The 22,048-nt window shown below is 45.9% G+C and overlaps 2 protein-coding genes across 3 annotated transcripts in view; one reads left to right on the top strand and one right to left on the bottom strand.

The window, feature by feature from the left end:
• Positions 1–8,263, top strand: part of Slc16a14 (solute carrier family 16 member 14) — a 27,108-nt gene extending 18,845 nt beyond the window's left edge. The window contains exons 4-5 of one of the 2 annotated variants that reach the window (XM_029538879.1): positions 1,669–2,646; positions 7,517–8,263. In XM_029538879.1, the coding sequence (XP_029394739.1) occupies positions 1,669–2,646; positions 7,517–7,668 (1,130 nt within the window). In that variant the 3' untranslated portion in view covers positions 7,669–8,263. The remainder of the gene's footprint in view (positions 1–1,668; positions 2,647–7,516) is intronic. The other variant, XM_021198920.1, reaches the window with a different exon arrangement.
• A 5,696-nt stretch (positions 8,264–13,959) lies between these two features.
• Fbxo36 (F-box protein 36) overlaps positions 13,960–22,048 on the bottom strand; it is a 64,131-nt gene continuing 56,042 nt past the window's right edge. The window contains exons 3-4 of the mRNA XM_021199406.1: positions 21,346–21,518; positions 13,960–14,148 (exon numbers count right to left, since the gene is read on the bottom strand). Coding sequence (XP_021055065.1) covers positions 13,960–14,148; positions 21,346–21,518 — 362 coding nt within the window. The remainder of the gene's footprint in view (positions 14,149–21,345; positions 21,519–22,048) is intronic.

Genomic DNA, 22,048 nt, shown 5'->3' with positions numbered 1-22,048 from the left:
CAGTCGGTGCTCTTAACTGCTGAGCCATCTCTCCAGCCCCCTTAAAGGCTGTTTTCTCTGTCTGTTTAACATTCTAAAAAAGTCTAGATTTCTACCACTGTGGTCATAAGCTTCATAAAGAGTGATCCAGAGTTTGACCCAAATTAGAGGACTGTGTCTTGCCCTCACTGACATGGGCAGGAGGCTCAGGAACCGTTACGGCTCTAGTTGGCCTGAACCTGGGAGAGTGGAGCCTAAAGATGAGCCGGACTAACTAATCTCACGCAATAGCCATCTTTATTCAGAGCATCGGACGATTTATATTCTGAGGGCATTCTGAGGGTGAGGCAGTCATGTGAGCAAAGGTTACTTGAGCTCGAGCTGTCTACCTTCACAAGGACATGGCCACAGGAGTTTAGGCTGTATAAGGTCATGAGGACGTCTGTGCTTGGGAACATCCTTCTGAATAATAAGGGGTAAGATGATGGGTAATCTGAAGCACACCCACTCCTATTATTACTCCTGGGAGGGACACGGAAGTGCATTCCAAGAACAAATCCCTTTTCTAAAGGAACAGAGATTGTAGGACTCTAGTCTGGTTTACGTGAAGTTTTCTTACAAGGTCTTAAAAAGTCACACAGCTTCTTTCATGGACTGTGCTCTGACAAGACACTTATCACTTTTTTCTTCTGAGCCTGCCTGAGACAGGGCCTTTTCCGTAGGTGAGGCTGGTCTGATCTTACAGGAGGGGTCTGCTCTGCTGTTATTGGTGGAAACTACTGCAAAGCCTGATGGGAGAAATGGCAGCTTCTCCTGGCACCCCTCCTCAGAGCTTCTTTACATACTGCTATCCTTCATTAGAATGGAAAAGTGCAATGGTGTAAGCGGCTGAAGGTCACACAGTTTACATCTCTTTTTGGTGTTGTTTTGGTTTTTCTGTGTTTTGAGACAGGGTTTTGTTGTGTCTCCCTAGCTGTCCTAGAACTCACTCTGTAGACCAGGCTGGTCTCAAACTCACAGAGATCCACCTACCTCTGTCTCCAAAGTGCTGGGATTAAAGGAGTGATCCACTACCCCCCAGCTCGATTTGGATCTTAAATGCCCCTGAAGGCTGTGTAGTGAAGACAGGCATCTTTAGGGAGTAGGCCTAGTAGAAGAAATTGGGAATTGGGAATACACACACACACACACACACACACACACACACACACACACACACACATTTTTAAACATGGCCCTGCACATCCCATATTGGCCTCAAACAATGTACGTAGGCTGAAAATGACCTTGAAGTTCTGATCCTCCTGCCCCTGCTTCCTAGTGTTAGGAATAATGATATATGGTGTCACTGACTGTGACCATTTTTTTATACATGGTGCTGGGAATTTGTACATGCTAGGGCAAGCACTCTGCCAACAGCTAGATCCCTAGTCCTCTTCTCCTTGACTTCTCAGCAGCCTTGAGCTTTGCTCTGCTGAGACGTGCCCAAAAGCATCATGAGCTAAATTCTCTAAAATTGCTAACCAAAATAAACCTTTCTTCTCTTTAAGTTGATCACCTCAGGCATTTTGCTACCTTTCTTCTTTTTAAATTCATGGCCTCAGACCTTTTGCTATAATCGGGAATTCTGCCTGACACAGCAGGTCAGGATTCTGATTGTGCCTCACCTTTCTTCCCTCTCACCTGCAGGCCTTGGCAGTGGAATGGCCTACCTACCTGCAGTGGTCATGGTGGGAAGGTACTTTCAGAAGAGACGAGCCCTGGCCCAGGGCCTCAGTACCACGGGGACAGGATTTGGGACATTCCTGATGACCGTATTGCTGAAATACCTGTGTGCAGAGTATGGCTGGCGGAACGCTATGTTCATCCAAGGTGCTCTGTCCCTGAACCTGTGTGTCTGTGGGGCGCTCATGAGGCCCCTCTCTCCAGAGAAGGTAGAAAACTGCCCAGAAGCAGAAGAGCCATGTGCTCTCCCAGCTTACTCCACTGAATCTGTTAAGTCTGGAGGACCACCGGGCATGGCTGAAGAACAGGACAGAAGACCCGGGAATGAGGAGATGGTCTGTGACCTTCAAACACAGGAGTGTCAAGGTCAAACCCATCCCAGGAAGAACGTGTGTGCCTTCCGGGTTCTGAAGACAGTGAGCCAGCTCACGGTGCAAGTCCAGAGGGGCTTTAGGGACTGGCACTCGGGCTATTTTGGGACAGCTTCGCTCTTCACCAATCGTATGTTTGTAGCCTTTATTTTCTGGGCTCTGTTCGCATACAGCAGCTTCGTCATCCCTTTCATCCACCTGCCCGAAATCGTCAGTTTGTATAACTTGTCAGAGCAAAATGACACGTTCCCTCTGACCTCGATTATAGCAATACTTCACATCTTCGGGAAGGTGATCTTGGGGGCCGTGGCCGACCTCCCCTGTATCAGCGTCTGGAACGTCTTCCTCATCGCTAACTTTACCCTAGTCCTCAGCATCTTCCTTCTGCCTCTGATGCACACCTACACGAGCCTGGCTGTCATTTGTGCCCTAATTGGGTTTTCTAGCGGGTATTTCTCCCTCATGCCTGTGGTGACAGAGGACCTGGTTGGCACTGAGCACTTGGCCAACGCCTACGGCATCATCATCTGCGCCAATGGCATCTCAGCCTTACTAGGACCACCATTCGCAGGTGAGTGCACCAAGGGGCCCAGAGCTTAGAGTGCATACAGGAAGGCAGGATGTGGAGTGGTCTGTCCCCCTTCCCCTACAAAATCCAATGTCAGAGCTGGCCATGGTGACACAAGCTTGAGATCCCAGCACTTGGGAAACGTAAGTAGTAAGAAGTCAACCTAAGCTGTTCCAAAACAGGCCAGGTATGGCTGTGTGTGTGTGTGTGTGTGTGTATTGGACATATATATGTGTGTGTACACACGTATCTGTAATACCAGCAGTAAGGGTATTGAGGCAGAAGGACTATTATAAATTTCAGGCTAGCTTTAGCTACATTATGAGACCCTGTCTCAAGAAACCATAACCAGGGGCCTGAGAAATGACTGTCGGTAAAAATCAGTGACGATTCCAATCCTCAGAACCCACATGGTGGAAAGGACAGAACCTTGCAGATTGTCCTCTGACCGCCACATTTACACATCATCAAATAAATAAAAGGTTTGTTTTGGTTTGGGGTTTGGGTTTGGTTTTTCGAGGCAGGGTTTCTCTGTGTAGCCCTGGCTGTCCTGGAACTCACTCTGTAGACCAGGCTGGCCTCGAACTCAGAAATCTGCCTGCCTCTGCCTCCCAAGTGCTGGGATTAAAGGCGTGTGCCACCACCGCCTGGCCAAATAAGTTTTTTTTAAAGAAGGAACCAAAAACAGGGCCAAGGGTGTCGGTTGGTAGAGTATTTGCCTAGCGTGCACATTGCCCTGAGGTCTATACCCAGCACCTCATACACTGGCATGGTGGTGCATATCTGTAGTCTTAGCACTTGAGGGAGAGGCAGAGATCGGGAGTCCAAGGTGATCCTTGGCATATGAGATCCTATCTCAAAATAACCAAAAGTCATCTGTGCTTGGGCCTAGCCTTGTATTTGTTTCCTGTTGCTGCTCTAACAAGCAGCCATAAACATTATCTTACTGTTCCCAGCAGTCAGAGATCTAGTCAAGAAAACATGTGCCTCAAGTTCAGGGAGAAGTCCTGCCTCCAGGGAACAGGTGGAGATGGAGGTGCATATGTGTCTTTTGACCTCCAAACACTCAGAACACACACATATATGCATACACTCATGTGCATATGCTCACACAAACACACAAGGCCAGGCATGTGGTGCAAGCCTGAGATCCTAGCACTTAAGAGGCAGGGGTGAGAGCATCAGCAGTTTAAAGCTAGCCTGGGTTGCATATGACCCCAACTCAAAAACAAAACAAAACAAAAAACAAAAGACAAAAACACCTAACAGAAACAGTCAAAGAGCAAAGTTTCTATGGTGCCCACTCTCACAGCTGTGGGGACACAAGCCAGTGTCCCATTGTGTCTAGGTGTCAGGTGTAAAGGGTCCTTCCTCCTTTTGTCTTTTGCTTCCTCTCATTCCACTGACTCATGCACTGAGAGTGAAGGACATTCGTCGGTTGTCTGCATATTGTTGAACTGACTCTTCAGGCCAAGACACTAAATTCGTAATGAGATGCAGTCCTAGCACTCCCGCACTGTAGGGTCAGGGTGCCTAGCAACCCAAGCGACTAAATAACCACATTTGATTCTTGCTAGACATCCCAAATGGGTTTGAAATGCTACTTAATGTGATGCAAAGAAAATTACTTCTCCAATTACCTTTTTCCCCCCTTTTTGGTAAATGGATTCAGAAACAAAATTATTTCCTATTTTTCAGAGAGATTTCTAGTCCCGTTTAAAAAACCTGATACAATTTTAGTGCCGTATTATACATTTAGGGAAGACATGACATTACACAGACATTTCAATGGTGGCATCAGACAACACCAGCTTTGATCTTTATAACATGGCTGGGTGTTTACGACTCCTTAAAATGTGTCATATTAGTAGATAGTTTTTCTAAATGTTTCCAGAATCCTTTCTAGCAAAATCCAGCTCCATGGCTCACCCTCCTTTGAATAAAAGCACCCCAACATGCATTTTCATTGTTGTCCAAGAGATGGGTGGGAGCAGATTAACTGAGGAGAAAGACACCTGCTCTTCTCACTCAAATGAAAAGCAAGGGCAACTGAAGAGGAAACCAGGGTTTTTCTGTGAGACTCGTGCTTTGAGTTAATGAATTAAAGGATTGCAAAGGGCCCAAGTTCCAAATCAAAGAAGGAAGATCACAACCAGGTGCGATGTCACATGCCCGATCAGGAGATTGATACATAGGGAGTTCACACGGTACAGTGTCTGAGCGCTTGCCTGGCAAGTGTGAGGTCTTAGCTGGGTTCAGTCTATGGTGTAGGAGCAGGAGGCTAAAGATGCAGCTCAGTGGTTAAGAGCATTGCTGCCCTTCTGAACGTTTCGTTCTCAGCACACATATCCAGAGGCTCACAACCACTCCAGTTCCTGAGAATCCACAACCTCGTCTGGCCTCCATGGGTATCTGTACACAAACAGAAAACACACACACACACACACATACACACATACACTCACACCTCCATTTTCCAGTCTGATGGGGTCTTGTGCTGTATCTGAAGTTGGGGTTACACTCAGGCACTATATTGAGACTAAGAGCTGTCTGTAGTTCCCACTTGGTCGCATGAAGACTGAAGATTTAACTATTAGTGACGGAGCCAGCTTTTGCTGGAACCGAGCAGCTCAGGAGAACTTCATTTATAGTTGTTCGGTTTTGCTGCTGTCGTTTTGGGTGGTATTGGGTTTTGAACTGAGGGTCTCTTCCCATGCTAAGTGACTAAGTGATCACCACTGGGCTACATTGCCAGTTTTGTTTTGTTTTGTTTTGTTTTCCCCTCCCTCTTAGGGTCAGGGCCTCACTGTGTGACTCTGCCTTGCTTCTGCCTTCCAAGTGCTGGGATTAATGGTGTGTGTGTGTGTGTGTGTGTGTGTGTGTGTGTGTGTGTGTGTGTGTGAGAGAGAGAGAGAGAGAGAGAGAGAGAGAGAGAGAGAGAGATGCTTGGCTAATTTTCATTTTGAGACAGGGTTACATTAAATTGCCCAGGCTGAGTCTGTGAGGTCACCCTGTAGCCCTGGTGGCCTTTTAATTTACATTCTTCCTGTAGCTGGATGACAGAACCTGTCCTAATTATCTAACTTTTAGGTTATAGACCCCTATCTGCTGTTCTGTAGGTAGATACGGACCACTCTACAGCATTCATGTGGCTGTCAGCCATACAAGGCCACTGTTGGCAGCTGGTGTCACTGAGTGGAAGTTGGTGGGGGTCGCTGAGATGTGTCTGCGTGGCTTTCAGATTCTGACACTGAACCATTGTTTTTGGATTATGTGTTTAATCGTGTTTTAGATTGTAGATGGAGAAAGGGCAGAGCAGTTTACTAAGCCACATCTAAAGAATATGACCTTTAGCTGGGCAGTGGTGGTACATGCCTTTAGTTCCAGCATTTGGGAGGCAGAGGCAGGTGGATCTGGTCTATAGAGCTCTAGGACAGTCAGGGCTACACAGAGAAATCCTGTCTAAAAAAACAAAACAACAACAAAACAAAACTTTTTTTTGTTTTCTCTTTGGAGGTGGTAGTTTATTTTTCCCTTTTGATTTGTTTGTTTGTTTGTTTGTTTGTTTTGTTTGTGACAAGATCTCACTTGGTAACTCCAGCTGGCCTAGAACTTGTTATGACCAGGCTGGCCTTGAACTCACAGAAATCACCTAACTCTGCCACACCTGCGGTCTCTTATTTTGAAATCAAATGGCACATAGAACAAGGCTAATTGTTTGGTTCAGTGGGTATCTGAGGGTTCCTATTCCTGCACAAACATCATGACCAAGAAGCAGTTGGGGAGGAAAGGGTTTATTCAGCTTACACTTCCCACACTGCTGTTCATCACCAAAGGAAGTCAGGACTGGAACTCAAGCAGGTCAGGAAGCAGGAGCTGATGCAGAGGCCATGGAGGGATGTTCCTTACTGTCTTGCTTCCCCTGGCTTGCTCAGCCTGCTTTCTTATAAAACCCACCAAGACTACCAGCTCATGGGTGGGCACAACCCACAATGGGCCCTCCCCCTTGATTACTAATTGAGACAATGCCTTACAGCTGGATCTCGTGGAGACATTTCCTCAAGGGAGGCTCCTTTCTCTGTTCCAGCTTGTGTCAAGTTGACACTCAAAACCAGTCAATACAGTAGCTAAAGTACTTGGCAAACTAGTTCGGCATGCTGGGTGACCTGAGTTCGATCCCTGGGACCCACAAAAAGGTAGGAGGAGAGAACTGACCCCACACAGTTGTTCTGTGACCTCCTCACATGCTCATGATCCCTGCGTACCACAAGAAAAGGTTATATACTTACACAGAAATAAATAAAGATAAAGCCAAATTACAACAGCCAGGCATGACGGCACATGCCATTAGTCCCAGGATTGGAGAGTCAGAGGCCAGCCTGGTTTATATAGTGCGTTCCAGGGCTACATGGTGAGGCCCTGTCTAAAGAACAGACAAAAATTAAAAATGCAGCCTTGAATATGTGAGATCTTATATCTACTCTGGGTTCTACCTCCCCACCCCCATAACAAAGTTAATTAATTCCTTTGGAGGGACAGAACCTTGACTCTAATGTGTGCTAGCCAAGTGTTCTACCACTGAGCTACATCCCCAGTCCAAACTCTTACTTTAAAAAAAAAAAAAAAAAAAAGCTGGGTGTGGTGGCGCATACCTTTAATCCCAACACTTGGGAGGCAGAGGCAGGTGAATTTCTGAGTTCGAGGCCAGCCTGTCTACAGAGTGAGTTCCAGAACAGCCAGGGAAACCCTGTCTCGGAAAAAAAAAAAAAAAAAAGAATGAAATAGCAATAAATGCCTGGTTTGTATCTTGGAGTTTTATCTTAAACTGTGTTATGCTGAATATCTATGCTTTTGTTTTGTTTTGTTTTCATAGGATGGATCTTTGACATCACCCAAAAATACGACTTTTCCTTTTATATATGTGGCTTGCTTTACACGGTAGGGATACTCTCGTTGCTCCTCCAGCCGTGTATTCAGATGATAGAACAATCCAGAAGGAAGTGCATAGAGGGTGCACATGTTTAGTGTCCTGTCATGTTAGTGTCCTGTCATGTTTCCTGCGGGCTCCCTCCTCGTGCCTACCTCACCTGGCTCCTGGAGGAACACTCTGTGTGATGACCGGTGGTGTCACTTGTGAATGGCATTGCCATCGCTTCGTCTGTAAGCAGAGTGGCCTCTTTGCAGAGGTGGCAGAACTGTGTATGTCTTAGAGGTGACAGTGTTTGTAGCTTATTAGATAGCTGATACAGATGCCCTTTTGAAAACTTTCAAGCCAGGCATGGTGGCAAATGCCTGTAATCCCAGCTTTAGGTGGAGGCAAGAGGGTCAGAGGTTCAAGGTTAGCCTGGGCTACATGAGACCCTGTATCAAAAACCAAACCAAACCAAAACCACAGAAAAAGCCCCCTTCTCTTTTCCTTCCTCCCACTCTCTCCTCCTCTCCCCTCCCTTCCTCTCTCTCTCTCCTTCCTTCCTTTTTTTTCTCCTTCCTTCCTTCCCTCCCATCCTTCCTCTCTCCTCTGTTTCTCCCTCTCCTTACCTCTTTCCATTCACTGAGACTAGGGTTTTATATGCAAATACTGGAAATAAAAACACTGCAACTCACCCACTTCTTTGTTTCCACAGAAGGTGCAAATATGTGGGCTTTGACCATGAGAGTGTGACTGCATTTTGTAAATTCTTACAAGGCGGTGGTCTGCCAGTACCCCGCAAAGGCAGTGTAGTCTGTGGGCTGGAGGACTGGCTGAGAGGTTAAGAGGTGCTTGCTGCTCTTGCAAAGAACCAGAATTCAATTCCCAGCCCCTACATGTTGGTTCACAACCACCTATAACTCCAGTTCCAGGGGATCAGGCACCCTCTCCTGGACTATGTGGCATGCATACATACACTCAGACAAAACACCCATACACTTAAAATCAAAAAAAAAATCTTTTTAAAAAAAGGAATACATATTAGTACAATTTTGAAAAACAGTTTATATTTTTATGAAAGATTCTGTAGCTAAGAAGTACAATTTCTAACTCTTGTAAGAAATGAAACTGCCCATCCTTTCTGACTCAGTAACCGTGTCATTGAAGATGATGTCAGCACACATGCTTCCCATGTGGTCCATGAGCCATATCACTAGTCTTAGGAGTGTTTCTTAGTGAACTTTACAATCAAATTAAGGGCTATTATTCAGACACTTTAGCTCATACCATTATCTTGGATTCAAACATCTTTTTTTAGAGCCTGGTGTGGTGGCACACACCTCATTCACCCCTGAACTTGGATAACAGGTGGATCTCTAAATTAAAGGTCAGCCTGGTCTACAAAACAAGTTCAAGGACAGCCAGGGTTTCACAAGGTCTCAAAAAAACAAAACAAAACAAAAAACAAAAACAAACAAAAAAATCCATATCTTTAGAGTTTCTCTTGCCCAGTGAAGTACAAGGTTAAGGTTAAGTCACTTATAAAATATGTGGCTAATTACAAGCAAGAGTCAAACTGTTAGGGCCAGGAGATGGCCCAATGGGTAAAGGTGTTCTTGCTCTTGAAGACGACCTGAATTTGGTTCCCAGAACCCATCTGGGGGAGCTCACAACTATCTATAACTCCAGTTTCAGGGAATCTGCCACCCTCCTCTGGACTAATGGGTACACAACACCCCCTATACAGACAGACAGACAGACAGACACACACACACACACACACACACACACACACAATTCCTTCTAAGAGCCTAGCTCTGAGGTCACAGAGGGATTGCCTTATAGCTGGCCATGTACCTCATGCTGGAACAATGGTGCCACACAGCTCAGCTCTGGCACCTCTTGCCGTACAGAGTGTTCACTTGTCTGGACTTGGCATGATTTTAAAAATAGTTCTCTTTGTAGATTTCATACATAAAGAAGTCTCATCTGGGACATCATAAAAACAAACACTCTCCCTTCGCCAGGATCTCTATTTTTCTAAAGCTAAAACATTTTCAGGTTACAGAATGCACCTCCCAGGATTGTTTTAAAATTTCTGACTGCCTTACTTGTTTATACATACCTTTAAATGACTTAAATATCTACCTGCTGGTTTGGAGGCATAGTTCAGCAATAAGAGCACTTGCCTAATGTGTACGAGACCCTAGAACCCATCTCCACACCATAAAGCAAGAAATTTGTACTCGCAATTTGTTCATTAAACAAATTTGCCAGTGTCTGGGCCAAATTTACCTAAAATGAGTCAATTATCTTTGGTAATTAAAGGCAGGAATGCTGGGAACTGGATTTGCAGAATGCTCCCAAGGTCTAACTTGCAGTCAGAATGTGAGCAGAGCTTCCCAGATGTACCAGGTAATTAAATGAACAGTTTCCTTCTGCCTCATCTCCATGGTCCCTTACCCTTAAGGACTATTGGAAAGGTTGCTCCATGAAACTGCCCGGATAACGCCAATAGGAAGCAAGCTGGCTAATTGAAAAGGAGTCCCAAAGGTCCCACTAATGCACACACTTGATATTACCTCCAATGACTTGTGCATTGCCTGGAAGTTAGCTAGGTAATAATTTGTATGCCATATTTCATTTGGCCTAGCACAAAGACATGTTTGGGTTTCATTTTGTTTTGAGACAGGGTCTCACTATGTTGACCAGACTGACCTTGAAATCACAGGACTTGCCTTCCTCTGCCTCCCTGCCTCTGTCTCCACCCCTGGCCAAAGACCTGCTTAGTATCATTATACCTGTAGTACAACTTGCTGTTTTAACAGAGATAGTATCAGCCAGACATGGTGTTGCATACTTTTTTAATCCCAGCACTCAGGAGGCAGAGGCAGGCAGATTTCTGTGAGTTCAAGGCCAGCCTGCTCCACATAGTGAATTCCAGGTCAGTCAGAGCCTCATATTATTTATTTAATAATTGTATTATTAAATAGACAATAAAAGATGAGCTTTAAAGCTGAAGCAGTGATGTTCATTTTCATCTTAAATGTACACAGTTAGGAATGGCTAAACAACATGTTATGTACTTTGAAAACTACATTACTCCCTTACTTTCGTTGTCTACAATATCAGTTAACAGGAGGCAGTAATAAGTATGCTGAATGGTGCTATGGGTGATGCTTGTATTGCTGGCTAGGCATCAGTTATCCGAACCTTCCACCCACTGACCCAGCTGGAATGGCATCAAGTTAGATTCCTTCTAACCTTTCTATTTGTGGACTTAACTGTACTTGAGGGTGCAGTGGCTTCTACTGAATCGGAGGTCCTGGAAGGACTGAAGCAAGGCCTGCTTGCAAAGAATGGATCCTGTTCTGACCTGAAGTGTTCTGAAGATACTCTCAAGGGTTAACTATGTTGTATCATGCTTTATAGTTTGCCATTTGCAAACCTGTGTTTTTTTATTTACCTGCAACTAAATAAATGTTGTCCTCTTTAAAGGTGGTCAGTGAGGTTTTGTTTTTTATAAAACTAATCTCTCTCTCTCATTTATAAGAGTGCTGGGATTACAGGTAAGCCCCAACTGTATACAACTACTGTATACAACAACTCGCAGTGACTACAGAACTCCTAGTGAACTATTCTTAATGTATTTAAGAACAAAACATTTCAATCAGTTTTAAATGTTTGTCTTCAGACATCTTCCTTTCATTTATGTGTTGGTTGGTTGTCTGAGACCGGCTCATTATGTAGCCCTAGAATGGCCTTGAACTCCAGATCCCCCTGCCTCTGCCTCCCAAGTTCTGAGCATGTGCCACCATGTCTGGCCTACTGTATTAACTTCCACACTGCCTTCTGGTCAGGTACAATCTACAGAGCCCTCGGTGATCTGGCCTTCTGTGGACGTGGAACAGGCTGATACAAAAATTCCCTGCAGGCCACATGGTAATGGTGCAATCCTTAATCCTAGCACAAGGGAGACATAGGCAGGAAGACCTCTGTGAATTCAAGGCCAGCCTGGTAAACAGAATGAGTTCCAGGACAGTCAGAGCTACGTAGAGAAACCATATCTTGAAAAAAAAGAAAAGAAAAGAAAAGAAAAGAAAAGAAAAGAAAAGAAAAGAAAAGAAAAGAAAAGAAAAAAGAAAAAATATCCCTTGCAAGCCTAGGTAGGCTTCTATTACAGCCACCAAGACAACAGTGACACAAGGCTGAGGGAATTTTCCTTGTAACCTGTTCAAATGTAAACTATAACCAACAATATAGAACACGGAAAGACTTGAAATGATACTGAGGGTTGGAGAGATGGCTCAGCCGTTAAGGGCGCTGGCTGCTCCTCTAGAGGATCTGGGTGTAGTTCACAGCACCCAGATAGTGACTCACAATGTTACACCTTGTCCTTTGTGCGCCACGGGATCCAGGAAAGGTGAAGGAGGCAGAGTCACAAACTCAGCAATCAGACTCTGGAGATCAACGTCGAGGTGCAAATCCACCATCGCGCAGCAGCAAGCATTTTCATACCAACGGGGACCAACGGGGAATCGGCTGGAGCTCTGGAGTAGGCAGCCATCCCACTGGCACTATGGGGAGGTGTGAGACTGCCAGCACCCAAGGGGACTTCCATAAAGACCGGGAAGCAGCCTTTGTCTGTTCTGGGCCCATTCGGAGGTTTCACTTGGTTGCTAGAGTCCTCTATTTTGTGTCACACACAACAAAGTCTTTTATTATTCCCACCGCAGAAGCAGAACCGCAGAAGCGGGGTTTATGAGCGTAAAGCCCACAAGCATCTGAGCCAAGTTAGTTACAATTTTTACCACCAGGACTCAGTTATTAGGGACTTTCCCCAGTGTTCCATCATTGTCAACGGAGACTCAAAGTAAGTGTTTTTGCCCAACCAATCAAATCCATTCATTCTTCCTCTTGTTAGGAGCAAGCATTATGTTTTGGGTAACTATTTTTGCTTACAGATGAGGTTGATAACAGGTATGTTTGGGGGAACTGCTGTTACCTAGAGAGGGAGTTAGTTGGTCAGCTTAGGTAAAATGGAGTCTGAAGTCAGAAGTCTCGAGACAAGTTCCTTCGCTCTGCTCCCAGCAACAACAGTCTGCACCTCCAGTTCTAGGTGGTCAGACGGCTTCCTCTGGCCTCTGACTGCTTGTCAAATGAAAGATGTGGTCTACAGGCACTGGATTTTCAATTCTCTCTTGAATCTCAGGGGGACTGAGTAACAACAGTATCACCGAGTCATCTCTCCGACTTTCCCTTCTCACCTCTATTTATTATTATTATTATTGTTGTTGTTGTTGTTATTATTTTAGTTTTTTCTAGACAGGATTGTTCTGAGTGGCCCTGGCTGTCCTGGAACTCATTCTGTAGACCAGGCTGGCCTCAAACTCAAGAGATCACCTACCTCTGCCTCCGGAGTCCTGGGATTAAAGGTGTGTGTCACCACCACCTAATCTCCTGCCTCTTTATAAAAACAAGGTTTCCTGTTCTTCTGGTCAGTCTCCAACTTGCTATGTGGCAGAGGCCTGGGCCATGCGAACTAAATACATGTGAATTGTCTACACTGGTTACCCACAGCCTCTGCTCTTAAAATCTGTGCTGCAAGGTGCTAGCTGTCTGCATTCCCTTCAGAAAGCAGTGTTCCTCCTCTGCTAAGAACTGACAGTTTGTTGAGCAGTGGTACCATCCTCTAAGGAAGGGTTGCCCGAAGACTGACTGGGCTCCCCCAGCAGTGCTCTAGTGCCAGGTCAGGGGGTGTTTGTGTGGTACATGACACCATGGGCCCACAAGGACAGTGACTGAATACAAACTGCTGGATGAAGTGAGGGCTAAGCTGTGCTCTCCTGGGGTACCTCCTGTGGCACCCGTACCTCCAAATGCTGGGTGGAGATTCCCAGCCACCTGCTCTACAGAGGGATGCAGGTAATACTCTGGCCGGGGGGGGGGGGTGGAATTCAAAGGTTGAGTTGCCAGTTTGAACGCCTAGATAGAACAGATATTTAACAAAACAATTTTACATTAACAATGTAAGCAATACATTGTGGGGCATATGACTTCACGGAGTGTGTGCTTACTTGGCAAACAGGTTACTACTTTATGAACTGGGCATGGTGTCGGATAAATAAACAAGTGGCTGTAATCCCGGCAGTGGAGAGGTGGAGGCAAGAGGGTCGGAAGTTCAAAGTCATTCTCAGAATGCAGCGTGGGATCCTTGGGTGATTACAAACCAGAGCACAAGCCTGCTGATAGCCCTTTATTGTTAGTTCATATACAACAGGTGCCTCTTTCCTGGGGGGGAGGGGGAGGGGATCAGGGAGGTGGTAGTCTAAGAGACTTCCTGGGAGTGAGATTTGGACCTGGAGATTTCGAACCGCCGTGGCTCCACTGTTGGAAACGGCCGTCCCCTAAGCAAGGTTCTCCGTCTGGTTTTCCTGCCTTTGCTTCTTCTTGCGGATCTGCCTCTGGAGCTGGATGTTGTTGGTGAGGAACATCTGTCTCCAGCCCATGTTGTTCGCCAAGGCCCGCATGTCAGGGGTGATGGTGTCACAGGTGGACTGGACTATCTGCTCCCACAGCAAGTCACTCTTGCACAACTGCAGGTGGAAAGAGCCAGAGCGGGTGGTTAAGACACACTGTCACTGTCAAACACACGCCTGCTGCTCGGGAGCCACCTCGGGGTGTCAGGGGCCTTGAAGGTTTGGCCTCCAGAAACTGCTCCTGTCAGGGAAGAGGCAGATACAGCAGTATCTACAGAGGGCTCAGTGGGACAGAGCAAGTTCTGCACTCCGTTAAGATGTGAAACCTGGGGCTGAAGGGATGGCTCAGTGTTTAAGAGCACTGGCTGCTCTTCCAGAGGACCCAGATTCAATTCCCAGCACCCACATGGCAGTTCACAACCGTCGGTAACTCCAGTTTCAGGGGACCTCACGCAGACCTACATGCAGGCAAACACCAGTGCATATGCATATAATATCAAAAAAAAAAAAAAAAAAAAAAAAAAAAAGATGTGTAACCCAGGGCTCAGTTGGCAAAGTGTTAGTGCTTGTCTGGCATGCACGAGGCCCCTGCACTACGTTAACTAGACATGGAGGAGCTCAGGAGGAGAAAGCAGGAAGATGGGAAATCAAAGGGTTGCCTCTGATAGCTGGCGAGCTTGAGTGAGGAGCTGAATGCTCTCCTTCCCGACCTAAACGCTGGGACTAAAGGCGTGCACCACCATCCTGGCTGGTCTCCAGCCCTCAGCAACCCTACCTCAGCCCCCAGAGCACAGGCAGAGCTGTTTAGTTTACCTCGGCTCCAAAACACACTTTTCTTTTCTTTTTTTAAAATTTTGTTTTGTTTTTGTTTTTCGAGACAGGGTTTCTCTGTATAGCCCTGGCTGTCCTGGAACTCACTCTGTAGACCAGGCTGGCCTCAAACTCAGAAATCTGCCTGCCTCTGCCTCCAGAGTGCTGGGATTAAAGGCGTGCGCCACCACCGCCCATCTATTTTTTATTTATATGAGTACACTACAGCTGTCTTCAGACACAAACTTAGAAGAGTGCATTGGATTCCATTACAAATGGTTGTGAGCCAACATGTAGTTACTGGGAATTGAACTCAGGACCTCTGGTAGAGCAGTCAGTGCTCTTAACTGCTGAGCCATCTCTCCAGCACCCAAACACACTCTGCAGGCCATTCATTATCTAATCCCATTCTCAACCTTCCTCTACTTGGGATGTCTTTTAAAAAAAAAAATTAAGCTAGGTGCTGGTGACACAAGCAGACAGGTCTCTGAGTTTGAAGCCAGCTTGGTCTACAGAGAAAGTTCCAGGACAGTCAGGGCTACACAGAGAAATCATGTCTCAAAAAACACAAAACAAAACAAAACAAAATTTTTTTTACTTTAGATTTATTTTACGCGCATATTGTTGTGGCTACATGTTTATATGTGTACACCATGCAAACGCCTGGTGCTGTTGGAGTGCGGAAGCCATTGGCTCCTTCCTTGAGAACTGAAGTTAGAGATGCTTGTAAGCCACTATGTGGGCACTGAGCCTGGGTTCTCTAAGGGTTTTTAACTGATGTCGCATCTCTCCAGCTCCCAGGACGAGTCTTACTAGAAAAAGCAAAGCCAAACAAAACAAATAAACAAAAAGCTTTTAATGCTTTAAAGCTAAGATGCTTTTAATTCTAGCACTCAGGAGGCAGAGGCAGGAGGATCTCTCTGAGTTTGAGGCCTTCCATGTCTCAAAACACACACCTGAACCTTTTCTTTGAAAGCTAAACTCTAATGTAGATGACTAGCCTGTGGCTGACATAATACACTTAAGAGTATCTTGTCTTGTGTAACTAAGATTATGTGCCACCCACTAGAGCAACTTCAGCATGAGTCATCATACTTTAGACTGAAAACACTTAATTTTTTTTTCCTTTTTTTTTTTAAGATTTATTTATTATTATATGTAAGTATACTCTAGCTGTCTTCAGACACACCAGAGGAGGGCATCAGATCTCATTATGGATGGTTGTGAGCCACTATGTGGTTACTGGGATTTGAACTCAGGACCTTCGGAAGAGCAGTCAGTGCTCTTAACCACTGAGCCATCTCTCCAGCCCCAAAACACTTATTTTTATCTACAAAATCTTCCCTATTGAACATCCCAAACTTTGGGCTTCAATCGCCAAGAGGCAAGAGCTAGTCGCCCCCTGGTGGTAATGTACAGGGTTGACATATGGGAATTCTAAAAGGGATTGAAGGAGTTCAAGCTAAAGCCTATCCTTTCTAAGAACTGGAAAACGGGCTCAGAGAAGACAGGGAAGAGTGTTTGCCAGCTGCCCAAGGCCCACAATGGGGAGGAGCTAGAATAAACCCCAGTTCTCTGACTGCGTGCTTGTTTAAATGTGCACCATTGCTGTGCAAGTGTTTCACTATTCCATGAGACATTTTCCTGTTGGAGCCCAGGATGCCAGAGGCTGAACCCAGAACCTAACAGGTGCTAAGCACAAACTCTACTCCTGAGCTCCACCCCCAGCTGAGAGACTTATCAGAACAGTATCAAGTGGATCTTGGTTTAATTAGGTAGCCACAACATACTGGACTGAGCTTGCCATTAATCCCAGCACTTGGGAAACAGAAAGAAGTAGGTGAATCTCTGCGAGTTCAAGCCCATTCTGGTCTACATGGTGAGTTCCAGGCTAGCCAGGAATACATAATGAGACCCCATCTCAAGATAACTACTACAGTAAAATATACCACACACACACATTCTAGGTCCCCCTCAGCACTCTAAACCAGCTGTCAGGGAAGATCTGATAGCTGTGTGTTCATCTGCTCTCTAGGTACATTATCTTCTTATCCAGAGTTGGGGATCCCCTTCAAAGGGAGTTTGTAGACACAAGGAAAGTAAATGTCCTCGTAGGCTGGCAAGATAGCTCAGCTTACTTGCTGAAAAAGCCTGAGGGCCTGACTTTGATCCCTGAAGTCTATGGTAAGAAGGTAAAAACCAACTCTGGTAAGATGTCCCCTGACCTTCATATACATGCTGTAGAATGGCCACTCACATATGTATCACACACACTTAAAAAATACTTTTAAATCTACCCCCTCGGCTAAAATGTGACAGTGGAGAGTGTCTTCTTTTGTTTCAGTGGTGTTTGGTTGGTTGGTTGAGACAGGGTCTCACTATGTAGCACTGGCTTCCTGCCCCTGCCTCCCAGGTATGAGACACCACACTTGGCTGTTGTTTTGTTTCTGGGACAGGTCTCCTGTACAAGCAAGCTTAGTGACTTCAGTTATTTCTGAGCCACAAGGAACATGGCCACAGTCACACCCCAGCCTAGGTGTCTGAACCTCTCTTCTCTCACTGCATTGGAGGTTCCTTTGGGTCATTTCTGGTGCCTTTGGAAGGGAAAGGAGAGCAGGTACCCAGGAAGGTGGCCATGTGGCTGCATATCTTAGTGAACTTCCTTCAGTTCAGGGCTGGTCCTCCCTCTGACAGGTATAGAACTCTGCCCTTCTGACATACAAATTACCTGCAGGGTTGCTCTCTTGCCAGTCAAGCTCTAAGGATGCTTCTTTGCGTGTTTACACAGAAAAAAAATACAGCCATGGGGCCCACCAGGTCCTCACTTGCTTGCTGTGACTGAAGGTATACGCCAGCAATGCCTTAGGTATGTGCTACTTGGGAAGGGTACCCTGAAGGTCAGAAGAGGGTGTTGGATATCCTGGAGCTGGGTTTACAAGTTACAGTGATCCACCTGATACAGGTGCTGGAAACCAAACTCTAGTCTTCTAGAAGAGTGGCAAGCCATCATTCATCACTGAGCAATCTCCGTATCCTTGGGGAAGACCTACACTAGGTCTGTCAAGGTAGATACACAAACTCAAGTGATAGGAGTCTCCGGTTTGATAGGGGTAAAAATCAAGGGAGGGCATGCTAGTCTAGGTGCCACAAGGGCTCTCACTGTGTAGCTCTGACTAGCCCGGAGTTCACTGTGTAGAGTAGTCTGATCTCCAGCTCATGGCATCCTCTTGCCTCAGCCTCTCAAAGGCTGGAATGACAGGTGTGAGCCACCATACCCGGTATCAACGTGCATGGTTTAGTATATATGAAGTCCTGGGTTCAACCCTAGTGAACATGCACGCACATGCCCTTTAAGTAGGGGCTAGGGGGGACGATACTTAAAAAACTGAGGGGCTCCAAAAGGTGTTTACTCCCAAGCCTGACAACTTGAGCTTGATTCCCCAGAACCCGCAAAGTAGAAGAATCAGTTCGTATAGGTTGTCCACTGACTCCAACACTGTTGTGGCACGCAAGTGAGTGTGAACACACACACAGATAAAAAAATAAATAATGCAACTTTTAAAAATTTAAATTTACAGATGGTCATGCACATCTTTAATCCTGGCACTTGGAAGAAAGATGCAAGGAACTTTCTGTGATGTTGAGTTTAGCTTGTCTACATAGCAAGTACCAGGCCAGCCAAACTTACAAAGACCATGTCTCAAAAAAAAAAAAAAAAAAAAAAAAAAAGTTGCAGCTGTGGCTCCGGTGGTGGACTACTTATCCAGTATGCATTAGGTCCCAGGTTCAATCCTCAGCACTGCCTAAACTGGTTATGGTGGCAACACTGCTGAAATCCCAGTACTTCTGAGGATGAGGAATTCAAGGTCCTCCATGGTTACATAGTGAGGTTTTAAAAGGGCTACGATGGCAAAGTACGTACCAAAAGGCACTTGCCCTGCAAGAGCATCAACCCCAGTTTAATGCCCAGAGCCCACATGGAGACGGAGAACACAAGCTGATTCCACGATGTTGCCCTCTATCTCCTTTACATGTCATGGCGTATGTACCGGTGCATGCACACACCAACCACTGAGCACAGCCTGACCTTAGAGCCCTGGGATGTTACACAATGCAGGTTCAAGGCTGTACCTGTAGTATCAGCAGGACAGAGAGAGCGAGAGAAGCAGAGGGGACCTGAGAACTTGAAAGAAAGCGCATGCCCAGTGGAGGGGCAGACATCACCAGCAGCTGCCCTGTCCTGTGGAGACCTTGCACGGACGCAAGGAAACAAAGCAAGCCCTGGCAGACGCTTTCACTAGGTTCCGACCAGTGCGTTCTGGTCACTTCGGTATCTTCTTTAAAGTATGAGTACTTCGGCTAGGCGTGGTGGCACACACCTTTAATCCTTGCACTTGGGAGGCAAAGGAGGGAGATCTCTGTGAGTTCCAAGCCAGCCAAGGCTGCTTAATAAAACTTTATCTCAAATTAAATAAATTAATTAATATAAAAATAAGTCGGGCTGGTGAGATGGCTCAGCGGGTAAGAGCACCCGACTGCTATTCCAAAGGTGCAGAGTTCAAATCCCAGCAACCACATGGTGGCTCACAACCATCCTTAACAAGATCTGATTCCCTCTTCTGGAGCGTCTGAAGACAGCTACAGTATACTTACATATAATAATAAATAAATCTAAATCTAAATCTATATATATATATATGTCAAGCGTTGGTGGTACATGTCTTTAATCCCAGCACTCTAGAGACAGAGACGGGGATTTCTGTGAGTTCAAGGACAGCCTGGTCCACAGAGTTTCAGAAGAGATGGGGCTACACAGAGAAACTCTGTCTCAAAAATCAAAAAGACAAAATAATAATAATAATAATAACAACAAAAATGTATTTTAAAACATGTACAAACAAACAACAATTACTCATAGTACTTATTTCTGGTCCTGAACATGTAGAAAATAAAAGTCAAATCCAAAAACTGCCAGTCAGATGTGATGACACGTCTGTAAGGCCAGCACTCAGGACACTGAAGCAAAGGGATCATGTCTCAGTTACACAATGAGTTCCAGAGCAACTTAATTCATAATAGGATCTGGTCTCAAAAAGAAACATAATTAAATGAGAAATGAATTCTGCAGACTAATAAGTTATATTACTGAAAGTGAATTCTAGTCATGAAGACATTTTTACTGTAAGGGAGAAATGTTAACTCTTTGGGTAACAGTGCAATTTGAACCATCTGGGTGGGAAAACCTGTTCTTTTATGAGCCAGTCAAGGTTCATCAGCTGCCAGCAACGATCTCCAACTCTGACTGATTTGAGCCAAAATGAGGGTGCAATGGCATACTTTAATGTGCTTGCCTGTGGGGTACAAAGGCTTTAGAACTGCAGGAATGGATGAAGGGGCCCAGAACCATGACCTGTCCTGAAAGGTCGTGATTTCAGCTGTGCCTAAGCACATGCTGCTTAGGATCGTGGCTACCAAGAGCCTGGGTTTCTCTCATCACCTTGGGGTGGAAAGACGGGTACAGAGAGCCCAGCAAACAGCCTGTGTTGGAAGGAATGGAAATGGATATGGGCCAGTTACTCCTTAATAACTTTTTTTAAAAGATTTATTTTATTGTGATGTGTGTGTGTGTGTGTGTGTGAGAGAGAGAGAGAGGGGGGGGGGTTGCAGGGGGGATAAACACAGACAGATGGGGTGTTAGTTCCCCTAGAGTTATAGGTGATTGTAAGCCTCCTGACATGGGTGCTGGGAATAGAACTTGGGTCTACTGCAGGGTCTCACTATGTAGCCCTGACTAGCCTAGAACTTACTGTGTAGACCAAGATAGCCTCAAACCCACCTGCCTGCCTCCTGAGAGCTGGGAGCCACCAGCTAGCCCTACGTATTCCTCTTAACTCCTGAGACATGCTCAGCTCACCCTTGAAGGGCCACCATGCTACCTCTGCCTCTGTTCCTCAGCTTGAAAGGTCCTTTGACTTAGAATGCCTGCTACTTTGCACTCAAAACCCTCACAGAGTAGCCCACTTCTGAGAAGCAAGGCACAGGAAACCACTTGGCACACAGCCCTCGTGCCTTGTCAAACGTATCACATTCCACTGTGGTCACTTGAGTCTGTTTAGCTATCTGATATCTGACAGCAAGTTCCTTGAAGGCAGGAACAACGCCATCTTGGTTGCTTGCGTGTCTAGGACAGTGGCTGTCATGGAGGCAGGACTCAGCAAATGGCTGTGGGGAGTAAACACAGTCGACCAGGTGTGGTGGTTCACATCTATAATCCCAGGACTGGGGAGGCTGAGGCAGGAGGATTGCTATGAGTTCAAGGCCAGCCTGAATTATAAGGAGAGACACTGTCTCAACAGTCTCAAAGGAAAATATAAGCTGGCCACGGTGGGACAGGCCTATCCTATCATCCAGTCCGTGGGAGGTAGAAACAGGAGGATTCGAAATTCAAGGCTAAGCCAGATTGGTGGCTCTTGGTGCAGCTGATGCACCAGCAGGGACTGTTACCTTCTCAAACTTGCTTGATGTCTGAGAGAGCCTGGCAATATCTTCCAGGTCCAGGTAGCAGATGATCTTCAGCAGCAGTCTGTCGGAGAGCCGCTCCAGGTAGTCAAATTTACCTTCGCACAGGTTGAAGACATAGTCTAATATTTTTGCACCAAATACTACGGCGACTTGAACTGCAAGCCAAACCACAAACCAACAAGTTCAGTCACGCAACAACTCTCATCAGGAAGAAACAAGCTTCAGGGTGTATCACAGACCCAGTCTTTCCTACTCTCCCCAAGCACTAAGGGAGATTTTTGGAGGCATTTTGTTTGTTATCCTGTTGATAGGTTTGGCTCGCTGCTCTCGCATAAAAGTAAGTTGGTCATGAATATGAGAGAACAAAGGAAATGTGGTCAAATTATTGGCTAGCAGTCTCCCATATCCTCCGTGGCTAGACCAGCAGCATCTCGGGGTTGATATGACTGGTGATGCTAACCCAGACTAACAGCTAACAGAGAATCAGCCAGAGACAGACAAGGGAGGGTGTGGCCTACCCGGTGGGCAGAGCATGATCTCCTCCCTAGTTGTGGTGGGGGAGCGTGCATAAAATGTGAAGACGCTGGGAGTGGTGGCGCACGCCTTTAATCCCAGCACTCAGGAGGCAGAGGCAGGCAGATTTCTGAGTTCGAGGCCAGCCTGGTCTACAGAGTGAGTTCCAGGA

The sequence above is a fragment of the Mus pahari genome, chromosome 5 (assembly GCF_900095145.1).
Source record: "Mus pahari chromosome 5, PAHARI_EIJ_v1.1, whole genome shotgun sequence".
Classification (NCBI taxonomy): domain Eukaryota; kingdom Metazoa; phylum Chordata; class Mammalia; order Rodentia; family Muridae; genus Mus; species Mus pahari.
This window is presented reverse-complemented; position numbering and strand designations above follow the sequence as displayed.